Source organism: Martes martes, assembly GCF_963455335.1.
Source record: "Martes martes genome assembly, chromosome: 13".
Classification (NCBI taxonomy): domain Eukaryota; kingdom Metazoa; phylum Chordata; class Mammalia; order Carnivora; family Mustelidae; genus Martes; species Martes martes.
The window spans coordinates 62018007-62045971 of record NC_137901.1 but is presented as its reverse complement, the minus strand read 5'-3'; the positions used below and the strand labels follow the sequence as shown (position 1 = coordinate 62045971).

Sequence of the window (27965 nt, the reverse complement as noted above, 5' to 3'; positions counted from 1 at the left end):
GGGGCCGGCGGGGAGGGGCGGGGCCGGAGGGGAGTACTTAAGAAGCCGCGAGGCGAGCGGACGCCCCGCCATGGCTGTGAGGCGCATCGTTTCTGTGTTGCGCTGCGCCATTCCCCGCATCGCCCCGCTGTCCACCGCGCCGGCGGCTCGCGAGCAGACTGCCGCAGGCCGGGAGGCTGCGCCAGGATGCGGGACTGCCGAGGCCGCGCGGCCGCCAGTGCCTGTCGTGGACTTCGGCAACACTCGAGAAGCGTACCGCAGCCGGCGCAGCTGGGAGCTGGTACGCAGCTTGCTGGTGCTGCGCCTGTGCGCCTCGTCCGCCCTGCTGGCGCACCACGAGCAGGTGGGTGCGCGGGCGGGCGGGCGGGCAGGTGGGTAGGTGCGCATCGAGGCGTGCAAGCAGGGACACGCGCCGGATCCTCTGTGTGTTCCCGGAAACTTCATGAAGTTTTACTGTAAAGCGCGGGCCCCTTGAGCATCGCTTGTAGCCGGGAAGTCAGGAAGGGAGGTGTTTCCTGCATTCCCTTTTGGGCCTCGTGAATTTTCCTATATTCCAGTTACTACTAACTAAAAACAAAGACCAGTTTCTGAAGTTTTAAGGTATACGCTGCTTGCAGTAATGCAAAGTTGTCACCAGAAATTTAAATGGAGTGTCTTCCATGTTGCCCGAATGGAAATCTTGGTGGTGTCCAAGGGCTCATGGCCTGGGAACCCAGAGTTCTCAGAAGATGTGACTCAGGAGTTCACTAGACACAGCCATTCGGAACAGTGTTGGGGGAAATGGGAAGCCACTTGAACTACAACTTTTATTACTTCAACATAGTGACTTGTGGAAAGTGTGAGGGCTTTGGGGAAGTGAAAAGCAGAACAGCATCTTAGCCACCGTCAGTCTGGACTTATGGAAAAGGCAGTTTTTCAGGGTGATCCTGGGAACAGTTTGCAGAGGTGCAGTTGTTGGTGCTAAGGGTCTGGAAGGCTCTTCCTCAAGTGAGACTGTGCTGAGTGTGTGGTATTGCCTACCTTGGCCCCTGGAGAAGGCTGGGGAGGCTGGACCAAAGAAGAGCACCAAGCCACACTTTAGGCTTAGGTGAAGATGAAACCACAGTGGGTGGGAGGTGAGGGTACAGGTCACAGAGTCAGAGTTGGGAGGGTCTGAGGGCATGGTGAGGCCAGCAGAGTGTTGGACTGGGTCTTTCCAGAAGTTGTACTCTGATGCAACCTGGGACTGATGATAGTGGAAGTGGAAGGGCAATGTGGTGGAGGAAGGGGTAGAACTGGAGAGGTAGAGGCTTCTGGGAAGCCATCTGTGTTTGTGGTAGACGTGGATGCCCTTTGGCAAACTGGTGGCTGTGGAGTGCCAGGCCAACTGGCGAGGAGGGTGGAAAGGGACACTCACCGGTCAAGGAACCTGGTGTGTGGGGGGATGATGGTGATGAGAACCCTCTGGGGAGCACCAACATCTGGGGGGTGGCCTGAAAGCAGCAAGTTCTGGGGGTGCAGTGGTCAGGAGGGAGGAGGTGGCTGGGGGGGCGGGAACATCTAGGGGAGGGAGTGGCTGGCTGTGAGGTCTCTGTGGAGGGCAAGGACAGGGACTTGGCTCCTGCAGTTGAGGTGTCATGGGACTGCTGGGTGGGACTGCAATGCGTGGGGCAGGAATGGCGAGGGAGTCCTGCCTGCCGCCATGTGGCTGGAAGGGAGGGAGTGAAGGCTTGGAGCCATCCAGGCCATATTTCTCCCATCTCAGCACTGAGCTTCCTTTGGATCAAAGCCAGAGGAGAAGCTAGCAGAGCTGGAGACTGTTGGGTACTGTGGGTGACCGCTGCCCAAGGGCCAGAAAGTGCTGGAGTGCAGGGACCATGGTGGGTGCCTGGAGGTGTGGGAAGGCTTCTCCCAGGCTTCCCTCCCATCCCAACTGTGCCCTGAGGACACCTTCAGGGAGCCCACTAAGGGTGCTCTGTGTGCCCCCTGGAAAACCTGTTCCACCCCAACATTGCCAGTGGTCACACTGGTGTCAATGGCCTTGGTGGCTGGCCCTGGAGGAAATGGGGCAATGGGGGAGAGACCAGACTGCAGGCTGCAGAACCAGTCCTTACTTACCCTGTCCTCTGGCCTGGGGTAGAAATTCCTCCCGCTGAGGAGCACAGGTCTGTGCAGCTCCTGGGGGGGCATTTGGGGAATCATCAGATCTCTTCCCAGGGAGTGTCAGCCTAAAGCAGCCCTGTTTGAACTACTGCACTGGTTTGGGACCCCCTCCTTTGCCAGAAGAAAGGGTTCAGAAAACTCAGGTCTTTCATGACGAAGGCTCCTGTGCTTGGGTGTAAGCCAGTGCAGATGGGGGTAAAATAAGAGGAAGGGGACAGGCTGGATGGTGTTGATGGCCTTGGGGGACAAGGAGGAGAGAGAACTGGCTTTAGCCCTCCTTACTCTGCACACACCTGTTTGAGTCTTTTTCAGTGCAAGTATATGTGTTCCTAGGGCAAGTTTCTAAGCCCACGAAGGATGCCCCCATCTGGAGAAGAGTGTGGGCTGCTTTTCTCTCAGGCTGTGCCCCCCAGGAATACACCTGATGCTGAATTTTTTCAAGGGGTGGCTTTGCTCTGGAGTTAGCTTTGGAATCGCCAGCCCACCCCATGTGCTTCCATAGCCTTCTGTGATGGGCTGGCTTCCTTTTGCCAGGGTGGGAGGGTGAGTGACCTGCTCAGTGACCTGGGCGGCCTTCCCTGCCATTCCCTTTGAGCCCCGCCTCCCCTTGGGGAGCTGGTCAGTGCAAAGTGTGGGGGCGGGGGGAGGTGTGGGAGTGGGAGGTTACCAGCCCAGGGCTCCCCTGGGCCAAATTCCAACATCTACCTCGCTCTTGCTTCTTTGATTAACATTGGCTGCGGCTGCTTTCATGCTTCACTAGCAGGGTTGAGTGATGATGACCATGACCGTGGGGCCCACACAGCCTACATTATTTACCATGTGGCCCTGGACAGGAGAATTGGCTGGCCCGAGAGTAGACGGCTGGCCCGTTTCTGCATGGGGTGGTTCCTGACACCTCTCAGGACTGACACGTACCAGAGCCAGGTGATGGTATTCAGGTGTCTGATTGTGCTCCACCTACCACTGGGGTGATCTTTGATATAATCAAGACCCTGCTTTTCCTCTGGCCAGGCTGCTGTGGCCCATGGATTCCCTGACCTCGGGCCTGGGCTGTGTGGGGCCAAGGCAGCCTGCTCCGTTCTCCCTAGTTGGTCTCTCATTTTCCGTTACTCATCCTCTTTACAAAAACAGTGAGATGCAGTGGAACGGGGTGCACAGAGAGGCTGTGGCAAGGCAGAGGGGATGGCCTGGAGACTCAGGTTTGTTCCTGAGGGTCTCGACCAAGTGCCAACCCGTGATTCCAGGCATGTCTCCCCTCTGGCCAGTGTGGGGCTGCTAAGGATTGGTTTGGGTGTGAAGGTGTTTGATTTGCTCATACTTCTTTTTAGACAAGGGATTGTTCCCAAAAGGGGTTCTGTTATCCATTGGGTTTGGCAGACCTCAGGCTTTTTCTGTCTCAGAGCTAAGCCTGGGGGACAGTGGACACACAGAAATTCCCAGATGTGCTCTCCCATCAGCCTTCCCTTCCAGCCTCAGAGGACTCCACTGTCCTCATTCCTTCCTGCCCTGGCTATCCCAGTGCAGGGGCTCTGTGTAATCTCTGTGTCTTGGCAAGCCCCCCTCTCTGGATCTAAGTTAGCAGACATCTCCCACCCATCACGCCCTCACCCCTGTTCTGAATCACCTTGTGGAGGTGACTTTCTTCTTCGAGGTTCCTCCCCTACTGGGATATAAGCTCCTTATCTGTTTTGTTTAGCCTACCAGGCACAAAGCAGCGGCTCAGGACTTGGAATGAATGACAGAAATTGGGGATGTGGCAAAACGTGATTGGAGGAGAAAGCTGAGTGGTTTATGGGCAGCTATCTTCCTCAGGGGCACGTCTACTCGAGCTGTGGGTTCGCTGTGGCCCTGGATGATGGTACTGAGTCCCCAACTGGTTCTACAGTGGGCTCCCATCTCCCAGACTCCGTAGATGCTCACCTGGCTTATTGTTAGCCTAGGGCTCACTCCAGCTGAAGTTAGACTCCTTCTGAATTTAGCCTGTGCTCCTCTGCTCGGCAACCACTGGAGGGCCGGCCCCTTGCCAGGCACTGTTTTAGGGACTTGGAATAAGCAGTGAACAAAACATTGAAAAATCTGGGTGCTCGCCTGCTAGGAAGCTGTATCAAATTCTCCTCCCACCCGGCATAACCCACTGAGGCGTGGATACAAAGAATGTTACGATGAACATGCGCACTGAGATTCCCAGAGAGACCTGCTATTCATTTCTTTATCCACCGAGTGATGGTCAGACACCCGCTGGGTGCTGCTGGGGTCACCTGTGAGCGTGCAGGGCAGGGAGGTGAGTGGCTGTTGGCAGGGCTGGGGGGCGTTCCCTGGGACCTCTGCCTCCACGAGGTGTGGATTGACAGTAGCTACAGGCTGAGAAGCGAGCTGCTGCCAGTGGTGTCCACTGCTAAACCAAGGCCAGGAGTTGAGTTTGGCCCTGGGGAGAGTGTGCCAAGGTTTTATGGTTGGAGCGAAAGGGGTGGGGGAAGCAAGTGTGTCCTGCTGGGGACAGGGGACGCCGGGCAGCCAGGACAGCCCTCTCCTTCTGCCTTTCAGCTCCTCCATCTCGCCAGGAGACTTCTGGGGCAAAGGCTGTTCGAAAAGCTGATGAAGATGACCTTCTATGGGCAGTTCGTGGCCGGCGAGGACCAGGAGTCCATCCGCCCCCTGATCCGGCACAACAGGGCATTTGGAGTGGGCTCCATCCTGGACTATGGGGTGGAGGAGGATCTGAGCCCCGAGGAGGCTGAGCGCAAGGAGATGGAGTAAGGCGCACCTGGGCATCTGGTCATTACCTTGAGGCTTCCTGGGGCCAGCTGGGGCTGGGCTGGGAGAAGGCTCCCCCCAAGGCTGGGAGAGCTTGGTCAGCCTGCTCATCAGCGGCCTGCCTGGGCTCTGCCCAGGGTCCTGGCAGTTATGTGCCGTGAGAATGACAGCTTGGGGCTTTCACAGAAGGCCTCCTGTGCACAAGGCTAGAGGAGGGGTGGGGACTGGGGAAGGCAAACCACAGTCCAGGGCCGGATGTGGCCTACCTCCCTGGTTTTGTGCAGTCTGGAAGCTGAGATGGGGTGTTACTTTTTTTTTTTTTTTAATGGTTGAAACAAAGCAAGAATAATATTTTGTGATACGTGAAAAGTATTTGAAATTCAAATCACTTTGGCTCTAGAGGGGCAGAGTTGAGTAGCTATGGCAGGTGCCATATGGCCCACAAGGCTGAAGATAGATGCTGCCTGAGCATTTATGAAAGATGTTTGCTGACTCTGGCCTAGGAGGAGCTCTGGCTTCCTGTTGTGCTAAAGCATCTCTTCAGAGGGAGTGCTGACCTGCTGAACAGGGGCCCACTGCCTCAGCCTCGCCTAGCTCCTTTCTGTCTTCTTCTTTTTTTAAAATTTTTCTTTCATTTTTAAATTTTCTTTTATTTTCTTTCTAAAGATTTTATTTATTTATTTGACAGTGAGTGAGCACAAGCAAGGGGAACAGCAGGCAGAGGGAGAGGGAGAAGCAGGCTCCCCGCCAAGCAAGGAGCCTGATGTGGGACTCAATCCCAGGGCCCTGGGATTATGACCCGAGCTAAAGGCAGACGCTTAACCATCTGAGCCACCCAGGCACCCCACCCCCCCTTTTAAAGACTTTATTTTTTTTAAGACTTTATTTATTTATTAGAGAGAGAGCATGAGCTGGGGAGGGGGTGTGCAGAGGGAGAGGGAGAAGCAGACTCCCCACTGCGGAGGGAGCCCAATGCAGGGCTCTATCCCAGGACCTTGGATCATTACCTGAGCCAAAGGCAGGTGCTTAACCAACTGAGCCACCCAGGCACCCCTTCTGGAAGGGTTTTCTAATCAGAGGATGGGCTCTGCCTGATGAGTGTGGAGCCTGGCAGGCCTGGTGTGTACCCAGGGGTCCCAGAAGGGAATGGCAGTCAGGAGCAGTGTGGCAGGCTGACCTAGGGTCTCCTCCTGAGGTCACCAACTTGCTGCAGGACCTGTTCTCTGTGCAGTGAGCATGGGGACAGATAGGTACCTCCCTGACCGACCCTCTGGGCCACAGAACAAAATTAGAGAACGAGGCCACCCTCTGCTTCCTGGAGAGGTGGCCGCACAGGAGATCCAGGCAAGACCAGCCCTTCCTCTTTGCAAAATGCCCATTTCTTATGCTGGTACCTGCACCCCTCCGTGTCAGGCTTTTGCTTGCATTTGGGGCCCTTAGTTCTGAGAGCAGCTGTGCCTGATCACGTGAGGCTTGGGACAAGCCTGCTGAGTAACCTGCCCTGTCTCAGGCTGGGGTGTTTGTTCTGGCCTGGGGACAAGAGAGGCGGGGAGTAAGGAGAAAGGCATCACATGAGGCTTCTACCCTGGGAACGGAATGTCCAAGCCAAGCAGCAGCAGCAGCAGCAGCGGATTGGCCTGGGGAGCCCAGCCCCTGCCTCGCCATTTGCTGTCTTAAAGGCGGGGTTCTCTAGCTTGGCACCCCTCTGTGTACTCCTAGTGGGGTTTGCCTGTTGAATGAGTAATGAGCTCTCTGTCCCTGCTGTATCTGGGTTGAGGGCTGAGTGGTTTCACAGTGGGATTTTCTCCCTCTGGTAGGAGGGCTCCTTTCCCAGGGCGATCGGCTGGCTGGGTGCCTGTTCTGCGGGGGGGGGGGAACATGGGGAGGTGGGCCGGCCTTGCCCTGTCATTGGAGCCAAGGAGCCTGTGGCGCAGGGCGACCCTGATGTTTGTGCCTCTGATGCTGTAAGGATCCCCACTTGGTGGGCTTTGGGATGTGAATGTTGGCCCCTCCCATCCTAACATGGGGACCACCATCCGTCGGTGGTGACAGGTGTCAGAGACTCACGCCCAGCTCTGCTGCTAGGTGGCCCAGTGCCTTTGGAGAACTATACTGTCAAACTGTCTGGCTTACTGGGTGTTCTTGGTCTGGAGCGGCTCTGAACCATGCAGTCCCCATCCACACAACCCCCATGCGGAGAACTGCTTCTGTGCCTTGGTGGGACAGGGGGCAGAGGTCTGTCTCGATTGTCTTGTCTTGAGGCCCATAGATGCTGCTCTGGGGAGTGATAGAGAGGCCACCACCCCAAGTTAAGGCCATAGGAGTTGGGGAAGGGAGGGCACAGGTGGCACTGGGTCTGTCCTGGGCATAACCATGTGAGGCACAGAGAGGATGGACGTGTCTGAATGCACAGGGTGCCCAGTAGCCTCCCCGAGGGTCTGAGTAGGGGGCCAGGAAGCAGGAGGTGGGAGGCTGTAAGTGCTGGACAAAGAGAGTAGCCATCTAGGGCTGGGGTGGGAAGGTGTTTCCCAGAACACCTGCTAGAAGGCAGAGGCCCGGGCCCTGGCTCTAGACGAGCCCCACAGAATCTCCCCAGCAGGCTGAGAGCTGTGGGGAACAGGGGCTAGAGTATTTCCTGATGATTGGCTGTGAGAAGGACCCCCAGGGACAGTGTGACCGCAGGTGTATCTGTCGTGGCTCTGCAGACCCAGGGCTGGCTGGGGGTAGAGCCCCAGGGCAGTGGCAGCTCTCCCCAGGGCTGGTGGTGCAGAGTGTACAGAGCACTTGGGTGCTGCCTGGAGTCAGGGTCTTGGGGGGCCGGAGAGGTAGGTGTGCAGATGAGAAGGAGCCCCACTGGACTTCTCTGCCCTTCTCTCCCTCCGGTCACCTGCATTCCCCAGCAGAGACCCAGGGAGGTCTCTCCTCACTTTTTGCTTTGTTCTAAAAGGCATCCAGCCAACACATCCCCCAGTGTAGCGGGCGGAGCTTGGAGGCGGCCAGGGGGATGGATGGTCAGGCCTTCCTGCCGCGTGTCCCCTGGGCCGCTGGTGTTCATCCTCCTCTGCGCTCTGCCTCTGGGCGCGTTCTCTTCCCTTTCCACATCCTGGGCTTCGCAAGTGTGTGTGTGTGTGTGCACAGTTGCAAGTTTCCCCGCTGGTGACATGACCCTTTTCCCCTCCACTGCGCCTGGCAGTTGCCATCTTAGTCTTCTCGTGACCCACCCTCCAGGCCCGGTTGAGAGTGTGGCCCGGATCCTTGCTGGTGCCATCTGCTTGGAGAAAGGTCGCTGCCCTCTGACCACACGGCAACCCGGTTCTCCTGCTCAGTCCATTGCTAAAGTGCTTCCTGTCTGGTCTGTGCCCGGGAGGCTCACGAATGGAAGCAGCCGCAGCCTCTGCTTTCCTGCTGCTCGGCCTGTTGGCAGCGAGGAAGGGAGTGGCCCGTGCTCCCCTGTGCCTTTGGAGCCTGGCTGGGCTTGGAGGGCGGGCAGGCCAGTGCTGGGCCACTGGGGGCCTTTTAGATAATGATTTCCCATGTGAATGGAATGCGGCCCTGCCTACAAGGCAGGAACCTTGGAGAGGAATACCTGTGTTTCTCTGAGCCATGGGCTTTGTGGTTCCAAAGATGATGGTGCCCGAGTCATGCTTCTGCCTGCTTGTACCTGGGCCAACAGCCTGGGGCTGGTCTTATGGGGCCCCTTGTTCCTGGTGGGGATGTTGTTGCATGGGACTGACCTCTCCCTCATGTTATAGAGTCAAATGTTGTCACACGGTGACACCTCACTCTCTTCTCTTCTGAGCATCAAGCACGTGTGTCTAGCTGGCATGACGTGGCTCCCGTTCCTCATCCCCAGGTTGGGGCTTTGTGGGCTGTGCAGCAGGGTGTGGGGGGGCCTCCCGCCTCTGGATTCCTGGGTCCTGACCTGGGGCATCCTGGCTCAGAGTTGCCAGGTATGGGCACTGGGGTCACGCAAGAACCTGGGTCCAAAGGGAGGGCTCCCTGGAGGGTGGCCAGCTGCCCCCAACTTGCTGTAGGAGCAGGGAGGTCAAAAGCTGCCTCGGTTGGCTCTTTGACTCGACTTGAGGCCACTGCAGGTGTGGTTATCTCTCAGCAGCATCGCTAGCTTTACCTCTATCTCAAGTGGGTGGGTGGGGCGGGGGGGAATAGGTCTTCTTTTCCTGTGAAATATGAGCAGAGCCTCAGGGACCCCAGAGTCTGAGCCTCTGGGAGGTCACTGGATAGCCACAGGGCTTTGGCTGAGCTCTTTCTGTGGGAACTGACTTAAGAGCCTTTAAATACAAAGTGAGATGACGGATGAAGCTCCTCGAATGCCACCCCCCAGGCCTGGGTAAGAGTGATGGTGAGTAGCTCCTTCCTCTGGGTGGGCTTAGCTGGGACATCTGCTGTCCCAGACGGCAGGACTGCTGAAGGGTGGACAGTGTCCACTGTGATTCTGCAGGGGTCCAGGATCGGGGTGCCGTAGGGCAGGGGCAGGCCTGATGGGGGTAGTAGAGGGCACAGCTGAGGGACTGCAGGGAGGCCAGGGTGGCTGGGCTGAGCCTGAGTTCTGGGCAGATGAGCCATGGTCTCAGTCTGGCCTCATTGTCCTGTCCTCATGAAGGTGGGGGGTGTTATTTGGGTATGATGGGAGGGCTTGCATTTTAAAAGAAAAATTCTGGTTGTCGCTTGGAAGATACACTGGAGGGGCAAGAATGAAGTAGGGGGCTGGCACGTACTGGCCGGAGGTGGAGGTAGCTGTGGGCCCGCCCAGGCAGGAGCCCAGAGCTGGGCCTAGGGCTCCTGGTGGTTGGAGAGGCCTGGATGTAGGGGGCATAGAGCAAAACGAGGAGCCTTGCCCCTCACCTTTGGGAATTTTGTGCACTGGTGGTTCTCGGGTCCATTCCTTCTCAGCCCTGGCTGGCCCCGAGGCTCCGTCTTTCTTTGAGAAGGAATGCCGCCACAGCTAGCTTTCTTCAAGCACCTGTTCCATGCCTTGGGCTGTCAGCAACTAGCTCCTACTCACTCCTCACCTACCCACGAGGAATCTGAGGCTTCTCCAGGGTGTAGGGCTTGTAGGCCCGGTGGGTCTGTGAGGCTGCTGCCCCGCCCTGCTCAGGGGAGGTGACCCTGCAGGCCTGGAGTGGGTGTGTGGGGAGGAAGGTGGGGCTCGTGAGTCACTCTTACCTGCCTGGGCTAACCCAGCCCTTCTCCTCCAGCCCTCCTTGTTGGGTCAGTTTCAGGGCTCAGCCTCTGGCTTCCTCTCACCCCCACCTGCTCAGAGGGAACCCGTGCTTGTCACTTGCAGCCTGAGGTGGCGTGACCCACCCTCACCCTCTTCTTCCTTCCCACAGGTCCTGTACGTCAGCTGTAGAGAGGGAGGGCAGTGGTGAGTAAGAGGAGGCTGCTCAGGACCAAAAACTCTCTCTACTTGTCCCCTCCCCTGTTCCCAACCTCTCCCTGGGAGACCTTGGTTCAAGGGCACAGGCGAGACTGGGGGCCAAGGCTTCTCCCTGCGTGCGTGTGGCTTCTCCCTGTACGCATCCAGGCTGTTGCCCTGAATCTGCTGACATCCTAAGGACGCTCCCAGGGGTCCTGGTCCCCTTGGCTCTCGGGGGGTCTGGCTTCTGCCCTTTTGGCCAGGTTTGCCATGTGACTAGGGCTCAGCCAGGGAGAAGGAACAGTGAGCGTAGAAGCAGGGAGTGATGGGCAACACGGTGCAGGGAGGCCACATGGCCGCCAAGGAGCCAGTCCCGAGGGCAGGGGGCTGGGGGCCGTCAGCAGGTCCTGCTAAAGGCCGGGGAAGCCCTGTGTTTGCCCAGAGTTGGGCGGGACTGAGAGCACTGCATGCAGCCCATGTGTGCTCAGGCCACATGCCTGCCCCTCCAGGTACAAGTAAGAGAGAGAAGCAGTACCAGGCTCACCCAGCCTTTGGAGACCGCAGGGACGGAGTCATCAGTGCCCGCACCTACTTCTATGCCAACGAAGCCAAGTGTGACAGCCACATGGAGACGTTCTTGGCCTGCATCGAGGCTGCAGGTGGGGTCCCGCTCTCTGCTGGCTGGACACCTGCCAGGGAGGGCTGACCCCCCATGTGTGGAGATGCTGATGGCTGAAAGTGAGGCCAGGCTGGAGCACTCGCCTGGGGCTTCCCCTCTGGGTGGCCTAGACAGTCAGTCATGGGGATGACTGCGGGTGACACTGGGGAAGCCGTGGGCTAGGCTACAGTCATACCGGGGTCATGCCTGAGTCCAGCCCTGTCCAAGGATCCGGCACCTCCTGCCTCTTCCCGGACACCAGTACCTGGATGGGAACCTCAGGAAGGCTGTCAGCCGGCTGAGCCGCCTTCCATCTGGGTCAGGGGCTCGAGCCTAGCCACATGTGGCACTTGGGTTTGCCAGTGGCAGCGTTGTTCCAGGAGCTGGTGCCAGGGAGGACTCCTTCCCCACCCCTGCCCCCGCCTCTGGGAGGGGTGCTTGCCCAAGGAGGCGAGTCAGGTGGGCATGCCCCAGCCCCACTGCGTGGCCCTAGCAGCCCTTCCGTCAGTGGGCTCCGTACCTTCTGAATGTTGGAATGGGTGGGAGTGAGTGGTGCTCAGAAGCTCCCTTGTGCGAGCGGGGCTGGGGAGATGCTGGGTGGTCAGGCAGAGACTTGGCCGTGCGGGTCCAGAGCAGGGGGGCGCCTCCTTCCTCTGTGCCCGCTCTGCCTAAAGCAGACATCAGAGAAGTGAAGATGGGTCATGGGTTTCTGGAAGGGAGAAGAGAGGCAATTGTGGTTGAGTACCTTCTGTGTCCACCCTCTGTTCTGCTGGGTGGTTCTGGGTTTGTGAACCCTAGGGCTCCCCCCAGCCCCATGGGCAGCCTGGGGGCATGGTATTATGGGAGAGGACTTGAGGCAGGGGCAGAATGACCTGGTCTTGTTGGCTCCTTTGTCCACTGGCTTCCGGGATCCATGTGGCTAACCAACCCTGCCAAGTTGCCTGTTCCAGCCTCTGAGGTGGGGTGCGCCCATGTATTTATGGGCTCAGTAGGAACATCGTCCTTCTGCCTATAAGTGGTTAGGCAGCCAGCCCAGGATACTTGGCCACTTGGGCTCTCCCCTCATGTTCAAGGCTGGGTGGGGGGTGGTGGTGGCTGGGAGGGGCCCCTGGTGCCCCCCAACCTTAGCCTGAGCTGGCCGAGCTCCCAGTAGGGCTGCTTCCGGGGAGGGTAAGAAGGCCTGTCCAGGAAGCAAGGCTGCCGTGGACATGGCTGCAGCCCCTGCTGGGGCCGGGTGGGGAAGAGAGGAGTGATCTGCTGAGGCCTTGGCACCGTCAGCAGTCTGACTGCTGGATCATTCAAGGCATCGTGGTGGTCTTGGGGCCCATCTGGAAGGGAGATCCAGTACCGTGTATGTGGTAGCTGATTGGTGGGAAGGGGGCCATGCCAGCCATTCGCAGTCCGTCACCTGTCTGGTGAGAGCTAACTCTCGAGGGGCTTAGATGCTGGGCCCAGGCTCCTGGTCCTCCCCGTCCCCCTCTAGAGCCGTAACGGTGTGGCTTCTGACAGGCCAAGCCAGTGAGGACGGCTTCTCAGCCATCAAGCTCACTGCACTGGGGAGACCTCAGTTTCTGGTAAGTGCCAGAACCTTCCACCTGCAGAATTGGTAAGAACTTGGGGGTGCTGGGAGCCGGGCACATAGGTGGAACCGGGAGGGGGCCCAGGGGCTCTGTGGGGGTCTTGGGGGGTGGGAAGCTGGGCATGTGCTAGAGACGATGGCTCAGGCTTGCACTTGTAGCTGCAGTTCTCAGATGTGCTGACCAAGTGGAGACGATTCTTTCACCAAATGGCTGCAGAACAGGGCAAGGCTGGTGTGGCTGCCGTGGATATGAAGTTGGAGGTGGCTGCATTACAGGTGGGACAGCCTTGCCCTGGTGGGTGTGAGTGGGTGGGCACTGTCGGGGCTGAGGAGATGGGGGAAGCCCTGCCCAGGAAGGACTGGCCAGGTAGTGTTTGAGGTGGGTTTCCAGAGGCCTGGAGCATGCCCTGCCCGCCCGCCCACCGCTGGGGGCCGCTGGGAAGGAATCCGAACAGAGGCTGAGGATATGCTGGGTGGGAGGGTTCGGGGAGAAGGGTTTGCCTTTCAGAGTACTGCAGAGCTGTGGGTCCAGGGAGGGGCACCAGGAATGGGTAAGACTAGATCTGTCTGTGAGGCAGGAACACCCAGACTGTATCCTGTTCACATTAATGGTGTAATAAAGTCAAAAGAGCAACAGAGATGTATGGAGGTTGGGGTGGTGGGGGGGTAGGAAATGTTAGTGAACGGGGCTGGGGTGGGTTCATGGGCCTGGCACGGGTTCATGGGCCTGGCAACTCCTTACTTCCTAAGGAAAGCGTGGCCAAGATGGGCATCGCATCCAGGACGGAGATTAAGAACTGGTTCACTGCAGAGACCCTGGGTGTGTCTGGGTAAGAGTGGGCCCCGAGTTAGGAATTTGGGAGTATCTGCCCTGATTCAGCCATGGTTCCAGCAGAGCCCCAATGGCTTCTCCCAGTCCTGGTTGCCCTCCTGAAGAGCATGGGCCTGGGGTGATAATGCTGAGGGACCTTTTCCCTGAGATGTACAGGAGTTGACCAGGGAGCCTGGAGTCCACGGGGCCAGGGCTGCAGCTAGCCTGGGGCTAGGAGTGCCCCTGAACTATCAGGGCTGCTCACAGAATTGCTTGGGTCCTGAGTAAGGGTGCCACTCTCGGCCCTCCTCGGGACCCACATGCAGGCCGGCAGAAGGTCGGGGCAGCTGAGATCCTACAGGGGCCCACACCTCATACCGCGGGGTCTGGAAGCTGGGACTGAGATCACCAGGGCCCTTAGGCTGGTAGCAGCTGTCCCCTTACATTCAGGGTCTGTCTCCTTCCTGGCCTCCCATGTTTGGCTCTTTCCCAAGCCTGACATAGCCCATGGTGTTCTCCATGTTCAACCCTGTTTTTTTTTTTTTTTTTTTTAAAGATTTTATTTATTTATTTGATAGGGGGAGACACAGCCAGAGAGGGAACACAGGCAGGGGGAGTGGGAGAGAGAGAAGCAGGGTTCCCGCTGAGCAGAGAGCCTGATGTGGGGCTTGATCCCAAGACCCTGGGATCATGACCTGAGCTGAAGGCAGCCGCTTAATGACTGAGCCACCCAGGTACCCCTCAACGCTGTTTTTTTTTTTTAATATTTTATTTATTTATTTGACAGAGATCACAAGTAGGCAGAGAGGCAGGCAGAGAGAGAGGAGGAAGCAGGCTCCCTGCTGAGCAGAGAGCCTGATGTGGGGCTTGATCCCAGGATCCTGAGATCATGACCTGAGCCGAAGGCAGAGGCTTAACCTGCTGAGCCACCCAGGTGCCCCCAATGCTGGGTTTTTAATAGCTGTTGCTGCCCCAGTGCAAGAAGGTTCTTGTTTTGGTTTCCACTTTGGTTTCCATTTTTATCTGTCTTAAAATTCAACACTGAGGCGGGTTTTGTGGGGGTTGGGCTTGGGGAGCTCTTTTAAGGCATGGGCTGGTTTGGGAACTGGGCCCCCCAATAGATCCTAGTGCCCCTGAGCTGATGCAGCATCTCCCACAGCACCGTGGACCTGTTGGACTGGAGCAGCCTCATCGACAGCAGGACTGAGCTCTCCAAGCACCTGGTGGTCCCGAATATGCAGGTGACTGACCACACCTCACTCCTGAGCCCTGTCTCATTGCGGTGCAGGGCTCAGAAGGGAAATATTCCCTGTCCCTTACCCTGTGGGGTAGCTGCTAGGGACCCAGCTGGCTGAGACCAGTGTCCTTCCTGGCCGCACAACACCCCTGTAGTCCAGAGGAAGAGGCCAGATCCCCAAGTGCCCCGCACAGGGGGACAGAGAACCCCGTCATCTGTCCTTGCATGCTGGGTCGTCCCAAACCTCAGTGGCCTGAAATGGTGGTAATCCTATTATCCCCCATCACAGTACTGGACTGACGAGCTGGCTGGTTCTAGTTCGGGGTTTCCCTTGCCGTTCTCAGAGGGCGGTGGGAGCTGGGGTCATTGTGGAGGGATCCCACTATGGGAACAGATACTTTGGGTGCAGGCCTGACCTGGGGCAGTTAGCCCTGTGAGTCAGATGGTGCTGGCTGGCAGTAAGGTTCTGGGGTACCATGGTGCCAGGTGGCCTCAGGGCAGGGCACAGATGAGGGAAGGGGTGGGGATGAGGGGGCCTTGCTGGTCCTGGGGACCATGCCCTGGGTATTGGTGGGGCCCTGCACACATAGGCAGGAGGGTGCCCTGGGGCAGGGGGTATGGTGGCTTTGAGAGGTGGGAGCTTGGAGCCCTGCTGTGGCCTGACTCCATGCTGCCCCAGACAGGACAGCTGGAGCCATTGCTATCTCGATTCACCACGGAGGAAGAGCAGCAGATGACAAGGATGCTGCAAAGGATGGACGTCCTGGCCAAGGTCGAGGACCCTGGGATGTGTACAGAGCGCGGGGTGGGGAACCTGTCTCACCTGACCCCAGTCAAACCCTCTGTTGGACCCCTGTGCCTCTCAGAGAGCCACTGAGATGGGCGTGCGGCTGATGGTGGACGCCGAGCAGACCTACTTCCAGCCGGCCATCAGCCGCCTGACACTGGCAATGCAGCGCAAGTTCAATGTGGGGAAACCACTCATCTTCAACACGTACCAGTGCTACCTCAAGGTACAGCCCCTGCCCGCCATCTCCCTGCCAGCCCTCGGCTGGGGGGATGCCCCTTGTCTAAGTCCCGTGCTGGTGTGGGGAGAGGCTCTACCTGAGCGCAACTGACTCTGAGCAGGAAGAAAAGCCCAGGGCCCTGTCCCCAGATGTGCACCAGCCCCTTCTCTGGGACTTGGATCCCAGAAGGGGTGTCCAAGGGGTAGGGGGAAGGTGAAGGAGCCTTTTTACAGTCTTCTTGATGTGCCTTAAGCCCCAGATTTTGAAGGCCTCATAAGTCACTGGTTTTTGCTGCTATTCTTTTACTTTGGGTCCCATTGGTTAGATGAAAGCTCTGGTTCCCTCCCTATAAAAAGACTTGCTCAGAATTTTACATGTACCCGAGGCAGCCGGGCTGCTTCTTGGTGGGATTGCTGAGCACAGACCTAGCCTGGGTTGCTCTGGGACGAGGCAGGTCTTTGGAAGACATGGTATGGGATGGGTGTCAAGGCTCTGGGGGGTGGGGATGTGGGTGGGTGGGGGGTCCAGGCAGGTGCCCATAGCATGCAGCACCCCTGCCCTCGAGTCGGTCCAGGGAGACTCTTGAGTGCACCGTGGCTGCCGGCATGTCATCCGTCCCCCAACAGGGTTGTCCCAGGCTGCACAGAAGAATCCCCATTTCTAAGAAACCGATCAAGGGGCCTTCCTCATCCCTGCTTGTCTCCTGGCTCTCCTAAGCACCCGTAGGTCAGGTGGCTGCTGCTGGCCCCGGTGTCCCACGGTGACTGTACCCTGCGAGCACCTGGGCCTCAGCGGACACAGGCTGGAGAGAGCCTCATCCTGGTCATCCTCAGCTGTTGGCCCCGGTCCCACAGGATGCCTATGACAACATCACCCTGGACGTGGAGCTGGCTCGCCGTGAGGGCTGGTGTTTTGGGGCCAAGCTAGTGCGGGGGGCATATATGGCCCAGGAGCGGAGCCGCGCTGCAGAGATTGGCTATGAGGACCCCATCCACCCTACGTACGAGGCCACAAATGCCATGTACCACAGGTGTGCCAGCCCTCCTTGGCCCTCAGGGCCTCATGGCTTCCTGGGCGGGGGAATGAGAAAGCAGGGCAGGGGTGCTGGTGATGACCCCACATGACGCCCATCTGGAGAGGGAGCAGCCCTGCACGTCAAAAGCCTCTGCAGGAGTGAGACCTATGCTTGAGACCAGAACTGATGAGCTCCTCTGCTTTTTAATTTACTGTTTCTTTTTTGGATCCCTTGCTTTTGTTCTTCCCTTTTCCAAAATTGTTAAGGTGCATTTTTAGCACAGAAAAGCCTACTGAATAAAACTAAACTGGCCCATTTCCCCCAGCCAGCTCTTGTTGAGACTTAGGACAAGGGAGGGATATGCCCTGAGTGGCCCTCCTGACTTGTATACAGCCCATTTGCTTTTCCTGTTATGCACCGGGGTAATCCAGACACCCTGTGTCTGCTTTGGTTCTGTTTGTGTGGCTGACGTTGCCATGTAGCAGGGACCGGCCGGGCCTGCGCCTTCACTCTAGGAGGTTGTGTGTGCTGCAAATTCAGACCCCGAGCGTCTGCCTGGCTCCTGCTTCCTCCCTGGTGGGGCCCTCTACTTCCCCAGAGCTTCCGCATCTGCCATGTGCGCCCACATCAGCTTTGGCATCATGCATTCAGCCACGTGGCCCTTGCTTTTCCACATGACACCCATCAGGATCCTCCCATGTCTGCGTGCAGGCCCACGGTGTTAACCCAACAGCTAGCAGCATGCCCGTCTGGGTCATTACAGTGGTGGCCTGTGGCACATCTGGCCCCCGGGTGCTCACAGGGACACAGCCGTGGCACATTCCTAGCAGTGGGGTTGTTGGGCCCGAGGATGTGCACTGTGGCTGCCAGATGATAGCACCCTCACACTGTGCGTGGAGGGAGGCTCCCCCAATCCCTTGTGGACTCCTACCCAGAAGCGAAGCTGCAGGTGTCACGGGCGCCTGGGCCACTGTGTCCTGTTTAGTCCCCTGTCAAATGTGTCCAGCCCTGGGTGCTGCTCACATTGTCTCTCATACCTGCGAGGTGCTGAGGAATGACAAGTGCAGCCTTGGTTCCACTGCTGCGGCCACGCTTGGGAGGGGCGGGCTCGCCGGATGGCCCAGGGCCTGCCTGCAGCCTCTGCAGGTGGGGGCTCACGTGGCACTCCCCTCAGGTGCCTCAACTATATTCTGGAGGAGCTGAAGCACAACACCAGGGCCAAAGTGATGGTGGCCTCTCACAATGAGGACACAGTCCACTTCACGCTTCGCAGGTAGGCACCCCCCTCCAGCTGTCTGGTGCTCCCCGGTGGGGGAGAGGCCCGGGAAGCAGGAACGCTGGCTTCAGTGTCCTGCAGGAGCCTGCCTCCCACGCCCCGCTGGGTGTTGGCGCTGCAGTGGCAAAAAGGCTATATGCAGTTCCTCTGGTTTATAAAATTAATACCTGACTTATTAAAGTTGCAAAGTCAAAACTGAAATTTCAATAGGTGATGTAAACAGATTACTGAAATGCACAAATATGGTGTGTAATGTCCGTACCCCTTGGGGGACCTCTGGCGCATCACCTCGTTTCTAAATAATTTCTCTCACTGCTTTAAACTGCATCTGGAATTTAACATAGTCTGTTTTCTCTTTAAACGCCTGTCCTGTGGAGCAAAACTCTGGTAGAATCCATACAAGTCAGATAGAGGAATAAGGTGAAGTAAATTCTTAAGTGTCCCAGTGTCATTACCCTGTTTTCGTGTGTTCTGTCTCAACCAAAGCAGCACCACATGGGGGGTTCTAGCCCCGGTCGCCACCTTCCTGGGCTTGAGGCCCCACAGAAAGCACAGTGGCCCCGGTCTGGCTGGCCCCGGCCTTTCCCAGGTACAGAGCAGGGTGCCCAAGGCCTGTGGCCAAGCTGGGCTCCAGGCAGGAGGGACGGGGGAGCAGCCAGGGTGGGGCGCTGCCCGACGAGCCGACTCTGGTTGCCCTCCACCCAGTCAGGGATGAGGCACTGGTTCTCGCCTTATGAGGGCTCTGCTTTTTCAGAGCCCGAAACTGCAGCCAGAAACCATGACTTCTAATGCATAGCAGTCATGGCCATCAGGCTGGGGACGAGAGTGCTGAGGCCACCTGGACCAAGGTCCCCCTACCCCCACCCGTCCTCTGGCCCAGAGTCCCTGCCAGGGTCGGGTCTGGCTGCTTCCGTAGGGTGGGTGGGGGGCAGAGTGGAGTCCCAGCTGGATAGGACTGTTCTGCTTTCTTCACTCCATCCCTAGGCCCTTCCCAGGTGCTCATTTCCTGCCTCAGCTGCCCCATCCTTGTCATTGGATGTCAGAGGGCTAGGGGCACCATTTGTGCTCAGCGCAAAAGAAAAAAAGTTTTTTTTAGGTCTAGGCTGACTTTTAAAACAAACACTTGGTAAAGTTATAACTCTTAAAACCTGATTTTCCCTTAGACTTAAAAATATTACTGTGATGGAAACTTGATCAAAGCTTGAACCCTCAGGCACCAGGGTCCTCCATGAGACGATGTACACAAAGAGCATCCTTGTACCCCTGGCCCAGCGCTTGGGGACCTGCACCCCTGCACAGTGCCGGGCCCCCGTGTGGCTCAGCGGTATGGGAGGTGGTGCCCTCTTAGGTTTCTGTTATGAACTCAGTAGGCTCTGCTTGGCCACTCGCATTTAATGGAGGGATCATGGGTGGTCCACTCAGACCCCAGCTACATAGAGGGCAGTGGAACCCTGAAAGCTGTAACCTGTCCCCAGAAAGGCTTCCTTCTTCCTGTCTTCTGAATGTTCCTGCCCAGGACATGTCTTAGGAGAGGCAGCCTCCTGCCCTGACCACGGCATCCCACCTCCCCCTGGACTGCCAGTTGAGCATGCTGCCCTTTCCTAGCCTCCTAGGCCCAGGCCAGGCTCCACAGATGCCACTATCATGGGTCTCTGATGCCACGTCAGGGATCTCAGTCTGACAGCCTGGGTCAGCCCTGAGCACATGGCAAAGCAACCCAAACAGTGTATTCTGAACAACAGTGTATTCTGTGGGCCAGCAGTGTGAGCTGGGCTCAGCTGGGGCTGCTTTTGCTGGTCTTGCCTGGGGTCTTTCTTGCATTTGTGGTCAGCTGAGGCCTGACTGGACCTAAATGGCTCCCCCTGTTGGCAGGGGCAGCAAAGGGGGACTGCATCATGTGGCCAGTTTCCAATAGGCCAGCCCAGGCTTTGCCATACGGTGGCCTCAGGCTTTCAGAAGCCCTGGAGAGGGCAAGGCTCTGCCCACATCACATTTGCTATTGTCCTGTTGGCCAAAGGAACTCAGGGGGCCCAGACTAGATAGCAAGTGGCAAGCCCCCACCTGCTGGGAGAAGCTGCAGTCACATGGCACAGGGTATGGCCAGGGGTCAGCAGCCATCACTGTGGGAGCCACCAGAAGGTCCCCACCACCAGTAGTCAAGCGGGCAGCAATATGGTGGCAGCTGTGCTCTAACAGGGTTCCCGTTCACATTCCAGTGAGGACCAAAGATACTTAAACGGGAGACCAGGGCAGCATGGTAGAGATTGTGGCCTGCTTTACACTGGGTGCCCCACCCCCCAGCGTCAGAGTGAGACTCTGCGGGAAGGAGGAAAAGGGTTTGTGGGATGTCCCTCATGCCAGGGTGAGGTGTCCTCAGTGGTCCAAGAGCCAGGGGCCTGAGACAGTGAGAAGAGGGGGACCCTGGAGACAGCGAAGGACACTCGTGGCCGACGGCCTGGGTGTGTGCGTGTGTGAGGATGACCCAGGCTAACACGCCCCTGGAGGGAGGTGGAAAGATGAGGGCGGGTCCCAGAGCCCTGGTGCAGATATGTGGAGTCTGGACATGTGGATACAGGAAGCTGGAGGTAAAAATGTGGGAATCCTCAGCACACCCTGGGAATTTCTGTAAGATCCTACGAGGGGGCATGTGAGGACAGGAGGGGATGCTGGACAGGGTTGGGGGCCACCCACCCCAACATCTGAGCAGCACTAACAAACATGAGCCTCATCTATTCTAAATGTTCCATTAGCCACACAAAAGATAAAGTTAATTTCAATAATACCCTTCAGCTAGCCCAGCATACCCAAAATATTACTTATATTCAGTGTTTCAGAAAAATAACGCATTCTTTTTTCCAGTTTTCAAAATTCCATGTGTGTGGAATACTTACAGCCCCTCTCAGTTTAGGCGAGCCGACTTCTAAAGACTGTGGTCACCAGTGGCTCATCCTGCTCTATGGGACAGAGCAGCCAGCAGGAGGAGGACAAGAGACTGGGTCGGGCTGAGGGACTGAGGATGTGACTCTGAAGCAGAGGGGCTCAAAAAGGGGCACCCAGGCCACCCCTTGGGGCAGGATTGCCTCGCTGGGCCAGGGTGCCAGAACAGAGGTCAGGGCAGAAGAGAGGGAAGAGGGAGAAAGCATAGTGGGAGGAGGAAGAGGGAACTTGGCGGCCATGGGCTGAGGTGGGAAGGAGGGCTGACACTTGGTTTGGGCAACACGCAGTCTACACCCATGCCCGTACTGCAGGGGATAGAGGCTGTAGCGTATGCATGAGGACCAGGTGGCAGGTGGCGAAGAGGGGGCTCACCTGCCACACTGTCTGTCTGCAGGATGGAGGAGCTGGGCTTATACCCTGCGGATCGCCAGGTGTACTTCGGACAGCTCTTGGGCATGTGCGACCAGATCAGCTTCCCACTGGGTGAGCCAGGCCTTCCTGGGGAGCAGGGCTGGGGATATCTGCGACTGGGACTCACTGCTTGTGCCCGTGTACAGGCCAGGCGGGCTTTCCCGTGTACAAGTACGTGCCCTATGGCCCTGTGATGGAGGTGCTGCCCTACCTGTCCCGCCGTGCCATGGAGAACAGTGGTGTTATGAAGGGCGCCTGGCGGGAGCGACAGCTACTGTGGCAGGAGCTCAAGCGGAGGGTCCGCACAGGCAGCCTCTTCCATCGTCCAGCCTAGAGTTCAAGGGCAGCCATCGTCATCCACCTTCACACTTGGCCTCCAGTCCTGGCCTGGGAGGGGCTCTGGGCGGCCCCAGGCCATTGCCACTGCTATAGCCCAATCCCAACCTCACATGGACTCACTTTTCATGCCCTTGACTGAGACCTGCTGGAAGTGGGGCCTCAGGGCTCCTCTGGCCCCAGCTCTGGATGTGGGTGCTCAAGCTGTGTCTGATGCCTGCTGGAGCCACCGCGAACTGCTAGAACTACCTTTCAGCAAGTGGGCGCGACCCCCATCTCTGCCTGCCCCCATGATGTTGGACCTGAAGTACCACCTTCTGCCAGGATTCATCCAACCCACGCTCCCCTGAGCCCCACAGGTGGGCAGTCGCCGAGCTGGTCAATAAACCACTACTTCTGCAGCCCTTAACTTCATGCCTGCAGTGCCCTCTCCCTTGCACCGTCGTGTGGGGTCAGCAGCAAAGACGGAGTGGCTCTGATGGCTCTGCCTCCCTGGCACCATGTGTCCCTGGGGGCCAGGCCTACTGCGGGTGGGGGGGGACCCACCAATCCCTCCCTTCAGGCTATATCACAGGTTTGGCTCTGTGGGGTGCTAGACAGTCCCACCCCTCAACTCCACAACCCAAGATGACAGGAGGGTCCCTGGGCTTGGACCAGTGCATACAGGATGCTCCTAGGGGTGGGCCTGGTGCTTCTCTACCTGGGGACTCTCTTCCTCAAACTCTTCCGACTGTTCTGACCAGAGCAGAATCATGGCTGCCTGCCCCCACCTCCAACCTCCCAGAGCCGACTAGATGTGGTCCTAGTGTCCTGGGGCTTATCCTGGGGGGAATGTGGCATGGCTGAGCCTGCAGCTCCATGAGGGAGCTCCAGACAGGGTGCCCCTGGGAGAAGCCTCCATGACAAAAGGGGGTGGGGTGGGGCGCATCTGCTGTTTCCTCCCCACAAGCTACAAGGTGAGGACCCTAGTTGGGCCCCAGTCATGGCAGATATCAAAGAGCTAGCACACAAGTGACACGCAGGCCACGCTGAGGTACCTTTATTTCTCTCGGCCTCATAGGACTTGGCGCTTGGAGTGTCTCCCACTTAGTTCGGAGGCTGCACCTGCCAGGAAAGGGGCTGAGACCAGAACATGGGGCATGGCGAAGATGGGGATGTGCCCAGTGGAGTGAGAAGGTGCTAGGACCTCCAGCCCCACTCTCCCCTGATTCCGGAGCGGCCAGTCAGCAGAATGGACCCACTCTTCCTTTACCACACCATCCTAGCTCTGGACACCCCCCCCCCCCCGCACAAAAAAAAGGTGGATGGCAGGTGCAGCCAGGGTCCACCTGGCCTCTCCTCAGAGGGTCGACCCCTCCTGCAGGCAGCTGGGAAGGTGGTGGCCAGGTGTTGGGAAGATAAGTCCCACTCAGCTTTGTACTGCCTGCGATGACAGGAACAGGGCTGTCTTCTCAGCCATGATGGGCGGCAGGTGACTGGTGGAGAGCCCTGCTGGTCACAAGGCTGTCTTCCCCACCTGGCAGCCCCTCTGCTGCAGCTTCCTGATGAGCTCTAACAGGTTCATCTGCAGTGTCAGCTCCTAGGACGCAGAAGGGCTGCTGTGACACCAGAATGCCACCTGGTCTCTCCTGTCCTGGCAAAAGCCCCCCTTTCCCTGGGGCCCAGAGGCAGATATTGGGACCTACAGAGTGCCAGGCAGTGAACCTGCCAGTGATTCCTGGCCACGGCTTGCCAGAAAGGGACAGAAGCAGGGATGTCAGCCTGCAACAGGGCCCACAGGTACCCTGGGTCGGTGCACACAGAGGTGTACGCAGGGGTGGAGCACACGAGGGCCCTGTGAGCAGCAGGCCTGGGGAAGGTGGGCAGTACCCCCACAGCCAGTTGGCTTGCCCTCTTACGGGCAGAGGCAGTGCGACCTGCCTTACTAATTCTTCCCTCCTCCCCTCTCCTCACACACTCTGGGGCTGGCTCCCCAGGGGCCAGTGGTAAAACCCCAGAGGAACTGGGCCTTTGGGAACCAGCACCCCCTGGGCTGGGCCAGGGCAGGCCTGAGGGACCGACCTGTGGGTTGGTGGTCACATAGAAGCCAGCAACCCCAGCCTTCTCCAGTGTGCTCTGCTGGTCCGCTACCTTCCGGTCCAGCTCTAGGACAATCTTCTGGTCCATTGCCCGCTGCTCCTCACGGATCCGGTGTTCCACTGCCTGCACAGTGAGGGCGGCTCAGGGGGTCAGCCCCCTGCCCATTGCACACTACCTCAAATACACACTGGTGGCCTGCCACTTCCTCCAACCGTTCCACACTCCCAGTGGCTCCAAGACCACTGATGGTGCCCTTACTGCACGCAGGTTGCTCCCTTCTTGGCTAAATGAACCTTGCAGAAGGGCTCAGCTGCCCTACCCGGAATGCTCTCCTTTCCAGGACCCCCAGCCAGGTGTCCTCCCTTTGCTGGGCCAGGCCTTGCCTAGCAAGGACTGCTCAGAACCACCATGAGCTGGCCAGATGCCAGGTCCGCTTCTGCTTACCATCAAGTTGCCAACTGTCTCTGGGCCTCTGTATATGTTCCCTCCCCACTGGGGCCACCTGCTGATCCCAGCTCGGTACCTCTTCCCTGCGCACCCTGGCTCCAGGCTGCTTGGGACCCTGCATAAGCCTTTCTATGCACCCCCACCACCCATAGCTTCTTGCTTACATATGGGTCTCCTGGTTGTCCTGAGCAACCTGGGAGCAGACTGGGTCTCTGCTGGCTGGCCCCACCATCCCACCATTGCCCTGAACAGGCCCAGCCCTTAAAGAGCTACAGTCTTGGGAAGCAGAGGAATCACACTCTCTACCTGATCCTGCCACATCCCAACCCCTACAGCAAAGAGCCACATTTGGGGACTCATCAGGTCTCCAACAGACCACCCAAGTTGAGGCCCAGAGCAGCTCTCCACCACAGCCCAGTCAGCACAGCCCAGGTGATACCTACCCGGCCCACATTCCCTACCTCCAGCTCACGTTGCTGAGCTGCCTGGAGCACGGGCAAGTTGTGGGGTCGGCAGGCCTGCTGGGCTTCTTGGTGCTTCTGTCGCAGCGCCTGCCTGAGCACTAGGAGGAGATGAGACCAGAGAAGTCCAGCAGGTGGTGGGGGTGAGGTGGGGGGCAGGCAGGGAACACTTCTTGCCTTGGCACCTACCCTGGCTGTCCCACCATGGGGCAGCCAGGCCAAGGTGTAGAGGTGAAGCCCTGCCTGATGACCCAGCCTGCCTGAAGCCCTATACTAGAAACTGGGTGGAGTTTGGGGGAATGTCTAATCCCCTGGCTCACTCAGTCTTGCCCTCACCCAGGGCAGGGCCTTTCTCCAGCAGTGAGGGTCCAGGGGGCTCTTTTGGAGGGTGCAAGGCAACTGAGGAGGGTGAGACAAGGCAGGCTGGCCAGGGCTGTAGCCAGTGCTCAGAAGACCAAGAGGAGTGGGAGACTGTAGTCCAGAGGCTTCTGGGTTCAGATGGCCACAGGCCAGCAGTCCTGGGTGTGAGCTGCCCATCACCCATGGGACATTCACTGAGATGTCCAGGAGACGACCAAGGCAAAGTTTGGAAAAGGACTCCTCTGTGGAGATAAACATAGATCACCTACAGAAGAACAAGAACTACTCACTGACAGCAAGACAGTAAGTGACCACGGCTGCCTGCATTTGGCAGAGACTCAAGCACAGGCAGGAGAAGTGGGAAAGTGAGAAGTAGGAAAGCTTTACGGTGGCCAAAGGGGAAGGTGCATCCTGATGGGAGGCTGCTGGAGAAGCTGGAGGGGGGCCGAGGCAGGGAAAGAAGAAAAGATGACCCTAGACACCTTCTTACACCAGAAAGCAAGGAGGTACTCCAAGAATGATGGGGGCACATCAAAAGAACAGAGGCAGCAGCCCAAGAGCTCTCCCACTGACCAAATGTGGCCCGCTTTGAGCATTACAAAGAATAATGAGGTATGTTCTTTGGACTTGTGACTGTATGCACCCCACACCTCACCAGAAATATTTACAAAGACAGCCATTCTCACGGCAGGAAAAAGGTAATACCAATTCTATAAACAAAGCAAAACAAAACAAAACAAAACAAAACTCTTCCAGAAAACAGAAGAGAACACTTCCCCAACTCACTCCACGAAGCCAGACTTACCCTAATATCCCATCCAAAGACATTAGAAGAAACTACAAATTAATGTCCATTATGAACACAGAGGCACAAATTCTTAACAAGAGTTTAGCAAATCAAATGCAACATAAACAAAAAGGGTAATGCATCCTGACCAAATGGGATTTATCCCAGGAATGCAGTTTATCCCAGGAATTACCAAATGAATGTAATTGACCAGAGTTAGCTCATCTCCAGAGACGCAGAAAAGGGGATTCAACAAAACCCAATGTCCACTCCTGAAACACTAGTTTTTGCCACAAACGTTTAAGCTGCCTATCATTGTGTCTTGACCTGCTGTCCAGTTTACAGGAAACACAGAGGGTGGAGAAACGGTTAAATGACAGCATGAGGAAGCAATGTGGCAGATCCAGAATGGGGACATTCCACAGGTAGAGTGCCCCAGACTCTTCAAAAAGTCAATACCATAGTGAATGGGACTATTCCAGAAGCACAGAGACCAAAGTAACCAACTGCAATGCATAAACCCACACTGGCCTCACGAAGCGAGTTTATGACAAGTTGGACAATGTGACAGTGGACTGAAGGTCAGAAGACACCCTGGAATGGTTAAGTTTTCAGGATGCTATCCACCGGGCTCACTTGGGAGAATGTTCTTGATCTAGAGCACTGGTTCTCAATCCTGGGCCAAGGTTGATCACCAAGGATGTATGAAGAGAGTTCTGTTTGTCACTGGGGGAATACACCACTGTCATCTAGTGGGTAGAAGACAGGGATGCTGGCTAAACAGCCTGCAATGCACAAGACACTGTCTAACCATTAAGACTTGTTCAGCCACAAATAACAATGCTGCGGTTGAAATCTAGAGTCTAGAGAGATGCTGAAAACTCAAGGTGAAGCCCTATGGTGTTACATATATTTAGGGGTATTAAGGCTTGGGCAAAATGTTAATTACTGAATCTGGCTGGAGAGGATACAGGTATACACTACTCTTTCAACTTAGCTGAATGTTTTAACTTTTTTTTTTTTTTTTAATAAATAAGTTGGGTAAAAACAAAATAACAAAGGTGGGAAACTGAGGGGCAGGGAGAGATGCCCAACACACCTTGGAGGAAGGTGCTCCTGGAGACCCCTGAGTAGGGATGCCTAGGCGGGGCTAAGGCTTAGGAGGCTTTGGCTTAGGGTGTGGTTCGGGTCCCAAGGGTGCCACAGGGCATAGTGTAGGGGAACTCAATGAGCAGGTGGTGGTGTGGCCCTCTGCGCTGCCGAAGGGGAACTCACCCTAAAGGGCACGGCAGAGCTGTCAACACTTTGGGGCATCACTGGGGGCGGTCAACCTCTACCGCTGACCGCCACTACCGGGGATCTGTCGGTGGACTGACCAGGCAGGGAGGCCTTGGGCCTTCCTGCTTGGAGGAGGGTGGAGACACAGGAAAGTCCGGGCAGGGAGTGTGTGGATATTATGCTAACAAGGGGCTGTGCAACTGAAAAAAATTTAACTGCTTTAACCCCTTTGTCACACACACAAAAAAACCGCTAGCAGTCTCCGAGCCCTTGACCTGGTCAATTGTAGGGACATCATCTGAGCGACACCCAGGTTAGGGCTCGGCCTGCACAGAGACCGAGAGCTAAACTCCCGGAGGAAAAGCGTGCGTCGTCCCTCCGCCCCCGCGCACCTCGGTGCTCATTCTGCAGCCGCAGGCGCTGGTTGTACAGGCTCTTCTCGGTGAGGTGCTGGATCTCCAGCAGTCCCTGCACGATCTCGAACACGGTGCCGTCGAGAAGCGCCAGAGCCAGGTCGCTGAGCGTGGTGTAGGACAGGCGCTGCTGGAAGGAGCTGCGGGCAGAGGGGCGCGGTGAGCGCGGGCGGGACCCAGGGCCATTTCAGCCGCCCGTTCCGCCCTGTGGCCGCGCACCTGGGCAGCTCTTTCACGAGGCTCTGCAGCGCAGACAGCAGCTGGTAGTGCCGTTCCTGCTGCCGGGCCCCATCTACCGCCTCCTCGAAGGCGCCGGCGTAGCGCTCCATAGTGCCCCAGCCCCGCCAGCCGCCGGCGGGAGCAAGGCGAGCCCCCTCTGCGTCAGTTCCTAGTGCGGCGCGTCCCGCCCACTTTACGTCCGTCTGGAACGCGGTGCGTCCCGCCCCCTTTTACGGCAGTTAAGCAAGACGCCGCCACTCTCTTCGCCCTCCAGAACGAGGCTCTCTCCGCCCCTTTCCCGAGGTTCCTTGGAGGGTCCTTCATTGTCCCCGCCTCTTACCGTGCCGTTTTGCCTTCGCGACTTCAGAGGCGTAACACCAC

At 57.5% G+C, this 27965-nt stretch overlaps 2 protein-coding genes across 2 annotated transcripts; one reads left to right on the top strand and one right to left on the bottom strand.

The window, feature by feature from the left end:
• Window positions 1–39: 39 nt before the first annotated feature.
• On the top strand, window positions 40–21949 carry PRODH (proline dehydrogenase 1). Its single transcript, XM_080821936.1, has 14 exons — window positions 40–343; window positions 4687–4895; window positions 10248–10282; window positions 10783–10932; window positions 12441–12505; window positions 12670–12786; window positions 13261–13340; window positions 14481–14562; window positions 15238–15330; window positions 15425–15571; window positions 16420–16595; window positions 17755–17853; window positions 21188–21276; window positions 21351–21949. The coding sequence occupies exons 1-14, from the start codon at window positions 71–73 to the stop codon at window positions 21536–21538; spliced, it is 1803 nt and encodes a 600-aa protein (XP_080678062.1). The 5' UTR covers window positions 40–70; the 3' UTR covers window positions 21539–21949.
• Window positions 21950–22543: 594 nt separating this feature from the next.
• DGCR6L (DiGeorge syndrome critical region gene 6 like) lies at window positions 22544–27764 on the bottom strand. Its single transcript, XM_080821838.1, has 5 exons — window positions 27585–27764; window positions 27345–27505; window positions 24528–24628; window positions 23602–23742; window positions 22544–23119 (listed from the first exon to the last, which is right to left on the bottom strand). Exons 1-5 carry the CDS (start codon window positions 27692–27694, stop codon window positions 23036–23038), a joined length of 597 nt encoding a protein of 198 aa, XP_080677964.1. The 5' UTR covers window positions 27695–27764; the 3' UTR covers window positions 22544–23035.
• Window positions 27765–27965: the final 201 nt, after the last annotated feature.